Genomic DNA, 16,134 nt, shown 5'->3' with positions numbered 1-16,134 from the left:
GCCCAGGTATCGGAGTTATTTAACCTGTAATTATCAGTTCAGTTCAGTCGCTCAGTCGTGTCCGACTCTTTGCGACCCCATGGGCTGCAGCACGCCAGGCTTCCCTGTCCATCACCAACTCCTGGAGTTTGCTCAAACTCATGTCCATCGAGTTGGTGATGCCATCCCACCATCCCATCCTCTGTCGTCCCCTTCTCCTCCTGCCCTCAATCTTTCCCAGCAACAAGGTCTTTACCAAGGAGTCAGTTCTTCACATTAGGTGGCAAACTATTGGAGGTTTGGCATCAGTTCTTCCAATGATTATTCAGGACTGATTTCCTTTAGGACTGGCTTGATCTCCTTGCAGTCCAAGGGACTCTCAAGAGTCTTCACCAACACCACAGTTCAAAAGCATCAATTCTTCAGCGTACAGCTTTCTTTATAGTTCAACTCTCACATGCATACATGACTACTGGAAAAACCATAGCTTTGAGTAGATGGACCTTTGTTGGCAAAGTAATAATATGGGCTTTTAAAAATAATTTTGAAAATTCTGGTAACACATGTAAGGGCCTTAGTCCAGCATTTAGGACAGTAAGACCACAAAAACACCATTACTGCTCCTACTGTTCTTGTTACCACATTATCACTGGTAACAACTAAGTCTACTTCCTTCCTATTGCTTCAGAAGACCTTGTGAATTCAGAGGTCAACAAATTTTTCTCTTAAAGGGTGAGATAGTAACTATTTTAGGCTTTGCAGACCATGTGGTCTCTGTTGCAACTACTCAATTCTGCCGTTGTAGCCTGACAGCAGCCTAGACATGAATGGACAGGTGTAACTGCATCCCAGTAAAATTTTATAACAGGCAGCTGGCCAAACCTGATCTGTGGCCGAGTGTGCTGACCCCTGACCTATGCTGTTTGCACACGATCTCCATGTATTGCATATACTTGCAGAGATGATGCAAAATGTTGTCTAATAAAAAGCTACTGGGGCGGGGCAGGCTTCCCTGGTGGTTCAATGGTAGAAAATCCTGCCAATGCCGGGCACACAGGTTTGACCTGTGGTCTGGGAAGATTCCACATGCCACAGGGAGACTAAACTTATGCACCACAAATACTGAAGCCCCCACACTCTAGAGCTGTGCTCTGCAACAATAGAAGCCACCACAGCGAAACTAGAGAGTAGCCTTCGCTCACCACAACTAGAGAAAGCCCGCAGAGAGCAACAAAGACCCAGAGCAGCCAAAAACAAATTAACAACAAAAAATCACATCTACTGTATCCTTCCAGCAGCCTCTCTGTTGAAGAGTCCAGCCTTCCACGCTGCTTGTGCCTCCCGCCCCTGGAGCCACATGGAGGGCCCAGCACAGGCAGCAGCACGACGCCAGAAGTCCGGCGCGTGCTCTGTGGGTGGGGGCCTGACGACATGCACAGAAGACCCCAAAGCCCGAGTCTGCACACTCACCTGTAGCTGGAGGCTCTGGGCCCAGCGCTTCACGGCTGTGGCCTGGAGGGCTCGGCCTAGGCGGACCTGGCCCAGTCGCCATCTCCACGCACTCCACCACACCCTGCCGGAGAGCAAATCAAAGACGGGACCAGTCAGAGCACGGTCAGCAAAAGAGCAGGGAAGTGAGGGCTGGGCCTCAGACCCCCGGCTCAGGTCCCTCTCCCTAAGACCAACACCATTAGATCTGCTGCCAGAAAAAGCAATCAAGGAACAGTTCTAGAGCTGCCAGCTAAGGGTTGGAAACTGATGGTCCCTAAGGTCAGACCCCCTGGGGGAGGGCACGGCAACCCACTCCAGTATTCTTGCCTGGAGAATCCCATGGACAGAGGAGCCTGGCGGGCTACAGTTCGTGGAGTCACACAGAGTCAGACACAACCAGGGTGACATAGCACACAAGGTCAGACCAGCCTTAGACAATTTAGACACACTCTGTTTGGCCAATGTGGGTTTAAAAAAAATCACTGCCATCTACTTCAGGAGATCCCACAGGATAAACTGCTAAACTACTAGTATTTATTTATAGCCACTCCACGCAGCATGTGTGATCTTGGTTCCCTGACCAGGGATTGAACCCATACCCCTAAGCAGTGGAAGAGCAGAGTTTTAACCACTGGACCCCCAGGGAAGTCACCCAATAATGGCTTTTAGATTTCCAGTCTTGATGGATCCCTTCCCTTCCTCCTGTCCTTGCCAGGTTTCATTCTAGCCTTGGGTTCCTTCCTACTTATTCTCTGATTTGTTGCAGAAAAGCAGTAATGTGGAAAAGAGCATTTGCAACTTCTGTTTTTACCCTGGTCACTCTAACTCACCAATATCTTCTTCCTCCTAACTTAAGCCATGCTTAGCTGTATCTCTTCAAAATCTCAACCTATCAGGCATTACTACTTATCTTTTTAAGCACTTAGAGAAATTATAAATTCCCTGAATGTAACCTCTGGACTCAATCAGAAACATTTTAAGCCTGTAACAGATACTGAATAAATAAAATTATGTAGAAATATCTTCCATAGACTCTAGAGAAACTATGTACTTACTAAGCATTTACAAATATCTGCTGAATAAAGTTTAAATAAGAAACATTTTAAATTACTTCTTTATGTCCAGTGATGGTCTGGACACTAGGCTAATACTTCACAAATACTACCTTATGTATTTCCCATGACAACCTGAAAAAGACACCTCACGGTGTGAGGAAAGTGAGGCCTGGAGAAGTGAAATGACCCAGTACTTGTGAGAAGAGGGGTTTGAACCCAAGTCAGTGTAGCTGCAAGGCTTCTGCTCTTACCCACGCTACACACAGGGCCCCGCTCTCTTGGCCAGAACTGAGCTTTCAGTGCGCTGCCGTTCGGGACAGAGAACCGCTGGGAACAGTGCACAGAGGCATCAGTACCACTATAAAGCAGCTCACTGCTACACACTTTTGGCTTTCAAAGTGAACTGACTCAGGTGGTCTCTCCAATGGAGGACGGTGCTGCTGAGATGAAGTGCAGGGCAGCAGGTAAAAGTGTGAGCTGTGGCATCAGAAAGATGGGAGGGTGAGCCTTAGTTTCGCTAATTACGACTCATGCACAGTAGAAACGTTGAGTAATTTGCCTGAGCTCATGTATCTTAATCTGTGCAATAACAGTATTTATCTTACAGTTTATGGTAAGGAGTAAATGGGACACTTTACATTAAAAAATCAACATACTCAGAAACTTAACACAAGGCTTAACAGTAAATACTCAATTAGTGTTACTTATGATTTTGTGAAAACCTGATCTTAATGCTGAACAAGGTACCAATAAATATTTACTACGTATCAATTATATTCAAAATGTTGTTTTAAGGTGGGTTTTATGCTGGCTTTCCAGCAGCATAAAGCAATGATGAGGTAAAAACGAATGTTGCTGATCTGTAGGGCCGTGCAGCACACTCACCACAGAATACTCCGCTGCCTGAACTCCAGGGCAGTGGTCTGCATCTCAAGTTTGGTCCTACGGAAAACCACGTAGACCAACCAGGACTTCCAGGCCCGTTGCATATTTCGCTTTGCATCTAGATGCACCAAAAAGATTTCCAAGAAGGGGTTAGGAAAGGTGGATTACTCTGGCTTAAGACAAAAAAGCTCAGAGGCCCTCAGACGGGTCCCTCCGCTGAGTATCTAAATTCCTCCGGTCTTCCAGTGCCCTCTGCTGGAAAAGTTGTGAAGCTCTACAAACTTAATAAAGATGCAAGATGCAAAGAACAGTTACGTAAGTGATGACATTTACAAAACATTTAAAGGAAAACCAATGCACTGCACTGTTCAGATATCTCTAAAAGTCCTTATTTTTTATAGAGTTATATACTCTTCAACATCTACACATGAAATAACAAAGGAAGCAGGGAAGTGAATAGGGATACAGATGTAACAAGACTAGTGAGTTGATAACAACTGGAAGCTGGGTGATGGGTACACAGAAGTTCATTATTCTATCTTTCCATTTTGTGGATTTTTTAAATTTCCATTAATATAAGGTTAATGGAGTAGGAAATGGCACCCCACTCCAGTATTCTTGCCTAGAGTATCCCCACGGATAGAGGAGCCTGGTGGGCTACAGTCCATGCGGTCGCAAAGAGTCAGACACAACTGAAGCTACTTAGCAATATAAGGTTAAAAAAGAAGTCATATTATAAAATTTGCTGTTTGAAACAATATTTGTAAAGTAGAATAGGCAAGATAAAAAGGAAAGGATACTATCTGTATTTATTTGTGAGACAAAATAAAAAGGGCCAGTAATGATCCCAGAGCAAAGAGAATTTACTACATACAGGAAGGGCAAAGGTCCACGGGCCTCCCTGTATAGTAAATCCCTTTTCACTGTGAGAGTCACTGCTGGTGGTGTTTTGTTTTTTTTTTAAAGAACATAAAGGAGAAAATAAAAATATGTAAAACATTTTCAGCACATTCTCTAAAATGTGGACAGGAGGACTATAGCTTTACTTTGTATTTCATAGTTGTTGACAAATCACATCAAAAGATGAAAAATAATTTAATATGTAGCTTCCTTGGGCTTCCCTGGTGGCTCAGAAGATAAAGAATCTGCCTGCAAAGCAGAAGACCCAGGTTCGATCCCTGGGTTGGGAAGATCCCCTGGAGATGGGAATGGCAAACCACTCTAGTATTCTTGCCTGGAGAATTCCACGGACTAGGTGAACCTGGTGGGCAACAGGTCCATGGTGTTGCAAAGAGGCAGACACAACTGAGCGACTTTCACTTCACAGTTTTCCGTGGGCCCACCCCAGCTCCGGAGTCAGCACATCTCAGGCAAGAAGGACGAGCAGGGCACTGCGGGTTTAGAGCACAGGCTGCTGAGTAAGACAAGCTGGGCCTGAGTACTGTCCTTGTCACTTAGCTAAGTAACCCCACACAAGTTCCTCACCTGCAAAATGGTGCCTCCTTTAGAGGTATATTTGCAAACAGGGAGGCCTGGTGTGCTGCGGTTCATGGGGTCGCAAAGAGTCGGACACGACTGAGCGACTGAACTGAACTGAAATGAGATTATCTATAAAAAGGAGAAAACAAATGAAAAAAGATGAAAGAAGAGGGCCTTATAACGTTTACTACCAGGCAGTGACAAAGAAGAATGCAAGTGACAGCTCAGGGAGCCGTGCCCTAAGAGAAGACAGCTGAATGCTGTGGGCATGGGGAAGCCATTCCTAAGTGAGGTTCCTCTTAGCTACAGGAAGAGCAGGTCTACACAGGGTGCAGTGGACAAGGCGTCCGAGGGACCTGCTGAGTCTGAGGGGCCTACAGGGCGTTCGTGGTTATGAGAAATAGCAGGAGGTGACATTATCATTCAGTATGCGTTTTTTCCTTAGATTTACCCAAACGGGTTTCTGAGTTCAACTCACAGAGGAACCAGATACCAACCAGAGCTGAACTGTCACAAGATCACTAAGGGTCAACCTGGACCAAGAAGATCAGAAGCCAGCAGTGTGATCTGACACACAGTGGCAAGACAGACAGCAGCCCCATGTGCTGTGGGAGAAACACGGCCAGCACGCTGCACCAGCAGGGTGGGAACCTGGTGATTTGTTCACACAAACCACGCTGACGTGAGTTGTAGGTGCCCAAACCATGCCGCATGGAGATAAACCACGGGGATACGATCACAGGAGCTCCTGCTGAGAAATCACACATCCGGGAAAACAGGAAGGGGAGTCAATCAACTCTTCCCTTTGACTCAGAGTTATTCTCTCTCAAAGACAATGTACTTGTCCTTCACAGAAGCTTCTATGAAAGTAAATCTGGGCTCTCAGTAAACTAGGAAAAGGGAGGGGTTTTACTCCACTTGATAACGAATATCTACAAGAAGCCTATACCATACTTAATGGTGAGGAACTCAAAAGCTTTTCCACTAACCAAGTATACAGCAAGGATGACTCCTCACCACCTCTGCTCAACATCCCAAGTTTCCCAACCAAGGGACTGAACCCAGACCACAGCAGACAAAATGTCAAATCCTAACCATGAGACCACCAGGGGACTCCCAATAAAGTCTTAATAAAGAGGGGGAAAAAAGCAAAAACAAGTAAATGGAGGCATTTTCCTTAGCATGTACTTCCTCTTCTCACCATGATTCTCGGCTCTCAGATACTTGCTCCTCATCTCCCGTTGCTGATACACGTAGGTCTTCCAGGTCTGGAACATCAGGCTGTACAAGTAATATCTGAGGAGCCACAAAAGCAAGCAGTGTTTCTTTAAAACAAAACAACTCTTAATCTGACATACCCAGTCCGTTCTGAACACAGGAAAAATTAACAGAACACTTCTGACACAGAAAAACCAATCCATATCCTAAGCTGGGCTTCCCTGGTGGCTCAGAGGTAAAGAACCCACCTGCCAAGCAGGAGACGTGGGTTCAATCCCTGGATTGGGATGACCCCCTAGAGAAGGAAATGTCAACCCACTCCAGCATCCTTGCCTGGAAAATGCCTTGGACACAGGAGCCTGGAGGGCTACAGTCCATGGGGTCATAAAGAATGACTAAAAGCTTAATTTCCTACAATCACAGTGAAATGTGTCCTCCTTGACAGAGAGTTGTTCTCCGCACCTTATGTTATCACTAAGGGGAAAAAGGCATGAATTACCTGAGCGTGACTTCATCTTCAGCATCCACAGAGCTGCAGCATTTGGAAAGACAGTCATTTCTTACTCACCCACGCCATGGAAAACACCAGTTCTCCTTTGCACTTAAAACATGGTCAGCGTCCTCCTTTGTCTTTTCCTCCTCAATACATACATTATCCACAGGACTGTCAGTCCCTCCATCTCTTCACTATCCCATTTCCTAAGACCTGATTTCACACTCTGCCAGCTTACTAGAACGATTCAACATTGTCTATGTGAAAGTGAAAGTGAAAATCGCTCAGGTCGTGCCTGACTCTTTGCGACCCCATGGACTATATATATAGTCCATGGAATTCTCCAGGCCAGAATACTGGAGTGGGTAGCCTTTCCCTTCTCCAGGGGAACCCAGCTCTCTCGCATTGCAGGCAGATTCTTTAGCAGCTGAGCCACAAGGGAAGCCCAAGAATACTGGAGTGGGTAGCCTATCCCTTCTCCAGCGGATCCTCCCAATCTAGGAATCGAACTGGGGTCTCCTACAATGCAGGCAGATTCTTCACCAACTGAACCACCAGGGAAACCCCTAATAAAAACATTGTCTATACTTTATCTGAAATATCCATAAATCAGAAACCCTACCCCAGAGAGCCTAAAGACGTGATTACGAGTGAATACCATTTGGAAAAGATACAATATGTGAGATATATTAAGTTTTTACTTTTAAAAAAGGTATAGAAAATATGTATGTGATAGAATTCCCAATTTTTACTTTTTTCACATCCCTGGGAATACAAATGTCACGGATTAAGAGTTTCTTCTATCACTAAAAAATAAATAATTTTTTAAAGTTTTTTCTCTTTCTTTTCTATTTTCTTTTTTAATTTAAACTTTATTTTATTTGGCTGTGTTGTGCAGCATGGAGGATCTTAGTTCCCTGACCAGGGACCAAACCCATGACCCTTGCAATTGAGAATATGGAGTCTTAACCACTGGACTGTCAGGGAGTCCCTCTTTTCTGTTTTCTTAAAGTTCTATATTGGGCATATACTTCTTCCCAAGCAATATAAACTAAAGTAACTCTACTGGTTTAGAAAACAGAATTAGAAATTATATAGCAGTGGGAGCTGGTGAGGAAAAATCTATTCTAATCATTAACATGATCAGTACATAATGGTTTACCTGAATTAGAGGGTTACCTCTGTGTGTATAAGTTCACATGCATACAGTACTGTGCCTTGGGTTTAATTTAGGACTCTGATCTTGCTTACTCTAAAAAGAATCTGAAGAAAAACAGAAAATAATACAAAACTCTTCTCCTTACAAGGATGGTCCAACCACCACAAACTCAATCGATATGACACACCACGTTAATAGAATGAAAAAAGAAAACCAAAAGATCATCAGTGTCTCAATATAATAAATGCCACATATCATGAGCCCACATCTATCACATACTCAATGGAGAAAGGCTGAAAGCTTTTCCTCTGAGTTCAGGAACAAGACAAGGGTGCCTACTCTCACCACTCCTACTCAACATAGTACTGGAAGTCCCAGCCAGAGCAAGTGGGCAAGAAAAAGAAATAAAAGGCATCAGAATTGGAAAGGAAGAAGTAAAACTGTCTCAATTTGAAGATGCCATGATTTTATATATAGAAACTCCTGAAGACTCAACCAAAAAACTTTTAGATCTAATCAATGAACTCAGCAAAGCCATAGGATATAAAATTAATGTAAAATATAAGTAGCATTTCTCTACAGTAACAACAAATTATCTGAAAAAGAAAGAACTAAATCAATCCCATTTACAATCGCATCAAAAAAAAAACACAAAATATTTAAGAATAAATTTAACCAAGGAAGTGAAAGGTCTCTACTCTGAAAGCTACAAGACACTAATGAAAGAAATCAAAGAAGATACAGATAAACAGAAAGGTCGTCCATGTTCATGAACTGGGAAAATATTGTTAAAATGTCAATACTACCAAAAGTCATCTATAGATTCAATGCAACCCCAACCAAGATTCCAATCTCATCTTTACAGAAGTAGAAAAAAAAATCCCAAAAGTTATGTGGAACTACGAAAGACCTCAAATAGTCAAAGCTATCCTCAGGAAGAACAAAGCAGGAGACATCACACTTCCTGTTTTCGAGCTATACTATAACGCGGTAGTATACAACGTCATAGGCTTCCCTGGTGGCTCAGACAGTAAACAATCCACCTGCAAAGCAGGAGATTCGGGTTCGATCCCTGGGTTGGGAAGATCCCCTGGAGGAGGGCATGGCAATCCACCCTAGAATTCTTGCCTGGAGAATCCCCCTGGACAGAGGATCCTGGCAGGCTACAGCCCATGAGGTTGCAAAGAGTCAGACACGACTGAGCAACTAAGCACAGCACATACAGTGTTATGGCATAAAAAACACAGAGACCAGAATCTTGAGTGTCCTGAGAGGTCAGATTGCTGTCAGACATGGCCCACGGACATGGACATAAACATGGTCCTAGTAAAATGGAACTTCCAGATTATAAACAATGGAAGATAGAAGGGACACCATTAGAAACTGTCCAAGAGAAACTGGCCGCACGAGGACTAAGGGATCCATGGGGCCGCAATGAAGCTTGGAGATACATGGGTGGCTTTGCAAATAATGTTTCCTTTGTTGGAGCATTATTAAAAGGATTCAAGTGGGGATTTGCTGCATTTGTGATAGCTGTAGGGGCTGAATATTACCTGGAGTCCCAGAAAAAAGATAAGAAACATCACTGAAGATAATACCTGGAAATATCTTTTAATGTCTTAACTTTCTTATAAAAAGATTTCTTCACTGTAGCCTACTCACCTGTGTGTTTATTCCTTAAGGAATACTAGTAAGATTTAATAAAATAAGAAAACATGTAAGAAAAAAAAAAAAAAAACACAGAGACCAATGGAACAGAATCCAGGGCCCCCAGATCAACCCAAATATATACAGTCAACTAATAGTTGACAACAGAGCCAAGAATCAATGGGGGGAAACACAGTCTCTTCAATAAAGGGTGCTGAGAAAATTGGATAGTCACATGTAAAAGAATGAAACTAGACCCCTACCTAACACCACTCACAAAAATTAAATGGAAATGGATTAAAGACTTAAATGCAAGACCATGGAATTCCCAGGAGAAAACATAACACAAGAAAAAAGCTCCTCCACATAGGTCTTAGCAATGATTCTTTGGATATGATACCTAAAGCACAAGCAACAACATAAAAAATAAACAAGTAGGACTACAGTAAACCAAAAGGCTTATGCACAGCAAATACAGTCAATAAAGTGAAAAAGACAACCTACAAAATGGGAAAAAATATTTGCAACCCATATATCTGATAAGGGATTAATATCCAACTATATAAAGATATATATATATCCAAATATATAATTTGGATATAAATATATATATCCAAATATATAAACTCAATAGCAAAAAATCAAATAATCCAATTTAAAAGTGGTCAAAGGTAAAAGATAAAACACTGAAAAGTGAGGTTACTTTTTTAAATAGATAACAACAATTAAGCTCTTGGGGCGCTCAAAAGTCCTATGGTAGGAAAAATAAGAATATGTATTAAATGAAAGTAAATACTGTTCCAGAATCCCCAATGTTTTCATCTTTATCCAATCTAAAAATTATACAACTTCCTTTAACCATTCTTTTTCTAAATGAGCATTAATGCAACGCATGTGTTTAATATACTGCTGCTGCTAAGTCGAGTCAGTCGTGTCGGACTCTGTGCGACCCCATACACGGAAGCCCACCAGGCTCCCCCATCCCTGGGATTCTCCAGGCAAGAACACTGGAGTGGGTTGCCATTTCCTTCTCCAATGCGTGAAAGTGAAAAGAGAAAGGGAAGTCGCTCAGTAGTGTCCAACTCCTAGCAACCCCATGGACTGCAGCCTACCAGGCTCCTCCATCCATGGGATTTTTCAGACAAGAGTACTGGAGTGGGGTGCCATTGCCTTCTCCATTTAACATACTAATTCTCAACAAAAATAAATAAAAATGGGCAAATGACTCAGACATTTTCTCAAAGTAGATACACAAACAGCCAACAGGTACATGAAAAGATACTTAAAGATAACTAGTCATCAGGAAAATACAAATCAAAATCACAATGAGATATCACCTCACACCTCTAGGCCATTACCAAAAGGACAAGATAGAATAATAATGCTGTGCATCTGAAATTTATATAATGCTATAAACCAATTTTACTTTAATTTAAAAAAAGTAGGAAATTAGGTCTCCCTAAAATAAGAGATTAAAAAAGAAAGATAAATTATTATGAAGATATAGAGAAAAGGGAACCTTGCGGTCTGCTGGTACGATTTGTAAATTGGTAATAGCCACTAAGGAAAACAGTATGCAGGCTCTTCAAAAAATTAAAAATAGAACTACCAGACAATCCAGAAATCCCACTTTTGGGAATATATCCAAAGGAAACAAAAACACTAACTTGAAAATATATCTGCAAGACCATGTTCATAGCAGCACTATTTACAAAAGCCAAGACAGGGCAACAAACTAAGAGTCCACAGATGGATGAATGGGTGAAGTTGTATCCATTAGGTTGGTCAAAAAGCTCATTACAGAAAAAACAGAACGAGCTTTTTGGCCAACCCAAATACATAAAGTGGAATCTATTCAGCCATTTAAAAATGAGGAAATTCCACAAAAACTATATATATACATATATACACACACACACACACATACATATATAAAAGAAGAAATCCTGTCATTTTTGACAACATGGATGGAATGTGAAGGCATTAAGCTAAGAGAAGTATGTCACAGAAAGACAAACATTGATCTCACATGTGCACTCTTTAAAAAAAAAAAAAAACCTGAGAAAAAGATCAGATTTGTGGTTTACCAGAGGCATGGGGTTAGGGGAGTGGTCAAAAGGTACAAACTTCCGGGTATAACACTAATAAGTTCTGGGGATACAAGGTACAATATGATGACTACACTTACCACTGCGGTATGATATATATGACAGTTGTTAAGAGAATACATGATAATTGTTAAGAAAATAAATCCTGGAAGTTCTCATCACAAGGAGAAAATTTTTTCCTCATTGTTTTTTATTGCGGTTATATGAGATGATGAATGTTAACTAAATTTATTGTGGCAATCATTTTACAATATGTAAGTCAAATGTCTATTCTGTACACCTAAAAGTCATACAGTAATTCATATATGTCAATTATATTTCAACAAAACTAGAAAAAAAAAGACTTATCTTCCTTTGATCTAGGATCATGCCAACAAGTAATTATTTGATAATGTGTACCAGTAAAATTCCCAGGTGGATCAGCTGATAAAGAATCCACCTGCAATGCGGGAGACCTGGGTTCGATCCCTGGGTTGGGAAGATCCCCTGGAGAAGGGAAAGGCTACCCACTCCAGTATTCTGGCCTGGAGAATTCCATGGACTGTATAGTCTATGGGGTCACAAAGAGCTGGATACGACTGAGGAACTTTCACTTCACTTCACCAGTAAAATTAAAGTAATATAACATGAAATCTGACCTGTAGTGACAGTCAGCTCGAACACGGAGTTTCCACTCTCGATGGGAAACCCACCACTCTTCTTTCCACTCTTCAAAGACCTTTCGCAGAATTTTTTGTTCATAGTAAAGCCTACGGCAGTGAAAAATAAAAAATCAGAGAGACACACCTGATGATGTTGGAGCTGATACCTATTCCCAAATTACTGTTTCCTATGGTCATTGCTTTCTCACAGAAAACTGTGGCTTATTATTCGATAACACCAAAATATAGATTAAAAATACACATATTTAACTTTTTCAGGTCAAAATCTTAGCTCTACTTACACTAGAAATAAAGCTAAAAAATTTTATACTCTAGTTATTATCAATTCAAGAGGTGAAAGTAAAAAACTCTGACTTTTCAAATACAATGAGTTGAGAATTAACATTCTCAATTTTTTTTCGTTCACAGGACTGAAAAATATTTGATTAGTAAAAGATAGCAGCTCTACTTCTCATTTACATACCCAGGAGATTAAAAGTTGTAAAATAAGCAAATGCCTAATGGCAGTTCTAGGACTTAACAGAACAGAGTGCATTAGTTTAACTGAAATCTGGCCAGGGGATTTATAACAAGAGTAAAACAGAAGCAAGATAAAATAAGAAGGGAAAACCTACTAAGAAAACAGCGGGGCAGTGACAGTGTACTGATGTTAACAGCGTGGTCAAGAAGACCGGTTACTCAGGAACTCTGACCTGTCAGTCACTCCAAATCTTTCCCTGCTTCTGCAGGTTACCTCACTCAATCATAGGTTTTAAAAAACTGGCTGGCAAAAATATACATAGAGAAATTAAACTCCCAATGTTCGCTGCAGCACTATTAACGATAGCCAGAACATGGAAGCAACCTAAATGTCCATCAACAGATAAACTGATAAAGAAGATATGGTACACACATACAAAGGAATACTATTTGCCCGTAAAAAAAAAATGATATAATGCCATTTGCAGCGACATGGATGAACCTGGAGATCATCATACTAAGTGAGGAGACAGAGAGAGACAAATGTCCTATGGTATCACTTATAGGTAAAGTCTTTTGAAAAATGATACAAATGAATTTATCTACAAAACAGAAATACAAATGAATTTATCTACAAAATGGAAATATCTCACAAACTTAAGAGAATGAACTTTAGGTCACCAGGAGGGAGGGAGGGAGAGGGTGGAGGGATAGACTGGGAGTTTGGGGTGGACATGTACACACTGCTATATTTAAAACAGATAATCAGCAATGACCTATTGTACAGCACAGGGAACTCTGCTCAATATTCTGCAATAGCATAAATGGAAAAAGAATTTGAAAAAGAATGGAAAAAAGAGAAAATAAAGAAATTCACCTATTTTCATAATAATAAATAAGAGAAAATCACCACAAATACCTATCAAAAGAGAACATCTTAAATTCTAATCAATGTCAAATTCAATCAACGATGCATAGTCATTTTTTTATAAATAGAACTAAAGATACTGAAATGGAAGGTACTCCAGAAAACCTGCTGGATGAAAAAATAAAGCTTGAGGCTAGGAAGAGAAGGGGGCAACAAAGAATGAGATGGTTGGATGGCATCATCAACTCAACGGACAAGAGTTTGAGCAAACCTGGGAGATGCTGAAGGACGGGGAAGCCTGGCCTGGCGTGCTGCAGCCCACGGGGTCTCAAAGAGGTGGACACGACTGAGCGACTGAACCACCACCACCACCACCACCTCATGGTAGGTAAAATATGATATGTGTAACTTAAAAAAAAAAAGTTACTAGTAATTTTTGTATTTCCAGTCCCCATGTTAGAATTAATATAATACATACCAAATAAATAGGTACAAAATGTATGTATACATAAAAACATGTCCATATGCATGCATATATGTGTACATAAATTATTGTATTATATATATTAAAATCCTGAAAAGACCTCCAGAATACCAAACTGTTAGTAGCGGTTCTCTCTCAGGGAGGCATTACAAGAGATTGGTGTTTCCTGTATTACAGATTTCTTTTGTTTGAAAAAATTTTGAACAGCTTTGTCCATAACTTTTAATGGAAAAGAATCACACCCCTCTGCACAAGTACTTCCTTCTACCATCGACTCTCCATCTATTTCCTTTCTTTCCAAAAACCTCACTAAAATAACAGCAAATACTTTAAAAAGGTGTAAGCCCACAAAGAAAGAGACAAGAGACAACGATGTTAAACAAGAGACGCCAACAAATCTTAGAGGACAGAAAGCAGGCAGGAGGGTGGCAACTGAATCAACAGGTGAGAGAGAGAGAACTCAGTTTCTGGGGGGCAAGAGGCAAGTGCATGGTGGCACAGACCCAAGAAAGGGGTGGGAATGAGCGGCATCAGGAAGTGCGGAGTCCTGGGTTGGGATGAAAACACAGGATTGTTTTGCAAGCCTGTAAGAAGAGGCTGGATCCCCCTGGACCCCATTATTCACACAGGCAGAGACTCAGGCTTATCTCTGGAGAGAATGAACCTGAGTGGCACTGGACTCTCCAAAACCAGGCAGAGCTCAAGAGATGGTCCTAAACCAAGAGTCTACATACCCAACAATGAGACCCACATTCCCCTCCTCCGCCTGCCGCCAAGTCTGTAACCGCCGCCTTCACTCCACTCCACCTCAACCCAGAAGGAGTCTGGAGGATTCTCTCCTCTGGGGAAAGCTGATCAGCCTAAGGGAAAAAGCCTTCCGATACTGAAAGATGGAGGTCTCCCAGTGAAACTGTCAAAAGCCTAAAGGGAAACCCTCAATTTACAAGTCCCTATGCATACAAATATAATGGACGTATCTATCTTCTAAATTTGAGTTTTAGCGCCTAACTCTTAAACGTGGGCTGACAATAGAAGGATCTCTCGAGGACTGAGGAAAGGCTCTCACATGCGACAGTGAACAAAGGCACACACAAAAAAGCAGCTTAGAAGAGAGGGCAGAAATCTTAAAAACGAATCACTATATTAACCTCAAAAAGTTACAAGCCTCGAGGATGTCATTATTATTATTTTTTGAATTTTTTGAATGTGTTACCATATTGCTTCTATTTCATGTTTTGAGTTTTTGGCTGCAAGGCATGTGGAATCTTAGCTCTCCGACCAGGTATCAAACCCACATTTCCTACGCTGGAGGGTGAAGTCTTAACCAGTGGACCACCAAGGAAGTCCTTTTCTTTTCAAAGGAACAAACATCAGTTCAGTTGCTCAGTTGTGTCGGACTCTTTTCGACCCCATGAATCGCAGCACGCCAGGCCTCCCTGTCCATCACCAACTCCCGGAGTTCACTCAGACTCACGTCCGTAGAGTCAATGATGCCATCCAGCCATCTCATCGTCTGTCATCCCCTTCTCCTCCTGCCCCCAATCCCTCCCAGCAGCAGAGTCTTTTCCAATGAGTCAACTCTTCGCATGGGGTGGCCAAAGTACTGGAGTTTCAGCTTCAGCATCATTGCCTCCAAAGAAATCCCAGGGCTGATCTCCACAATGGACTGGTTGGATCTCCTTGCAGTCCAAGGGACTCTCAAGAGTCTTCTCCAACACCACAGTTCAAAAGCATCAATTCTTTGGCGCTCAGCCTTCTTCACAGTCCAACTCTCACATCCATACATGACCACAGGAAAAACCATAGCCTTGACTAGACGGACCTTTGTTGGCAAAATAATGTCTCTGCTTTTGAATATGCTATCTAGGTTGGTCATAACTTGCCTTCCAAGGAGTAAGCGTCTTTTAATTTCATGGCTGCAGTCACCATCTGTAGTGATTTTGGAGCCCAGAAAAATAGTCTGACACTGTTTCCCCATCTATTTCCCATGAAGTGATGGGACCAGATGCCATGATCTTCGTTTTCTGAATGTTCAGCTTTAAGCCAACTTTTTCACTCTCCACTCTCACTTTCATCAAGAGGCTTTTGAGTTCCTCTTCACTTTCTGCCATAAAGGTGGTGTCATCTGCATATCTGAGGTTATTGAA

The 16,134-nt window shown here is 41.6% G+C and overlaps 1 protein-coding gene and 1 pseudogene across 1 annotated transcript in view; one reads left to right on the top strand and one right to left on the bottom strand.

Moving 5' to 3' along the window:
• SFI1 (Sfi1 homolog, spindle assembly associated (yeast)) overlaps positions 1–16,134 on the bottom strand; it is an 89,657-nt gene that overhangs the window by 45,439 nt on the left and 28,084 nt on the right. Inside the window, 4 exon segments of the mRNA XM_010828876.1 lie at positions 1,450–1,552; positions 3,411–3,528; positions 6,091–6,185; positions 12,153–12,263. Of these exon segments, the coding sequence (XP_010827178.1) occupies positions 1,450–1,552; positions 3,411–3,528; positions 6,091–6,185; positions 12,153–12,263 (427 nt within the window).
• On the top strand, positions 9,006–9,480 carry LOC104980167 (annotated as a pseudogene).

This window comes from Bison bison, unplaced genomic scaffold (genome assembly GCF_000754665.1).
Source record: "Bison bison bison isolate TAMUID 2011002044 unplaced genomic scaffold, Bison_UMD1.0 scf7180017864495, whole genome shotgun sequence".
Lineage (NCBI taxonomy): Eukaryota > Metazoa > Chordata > Mammalia > Artiodactyla > Bovidae > Bison > Bison bison.
The sequence above is the reverse complement of the archived record's forward strand: the minus strand, read 5'-3'. Positions and strand labels throughout refer to the sequence as shown.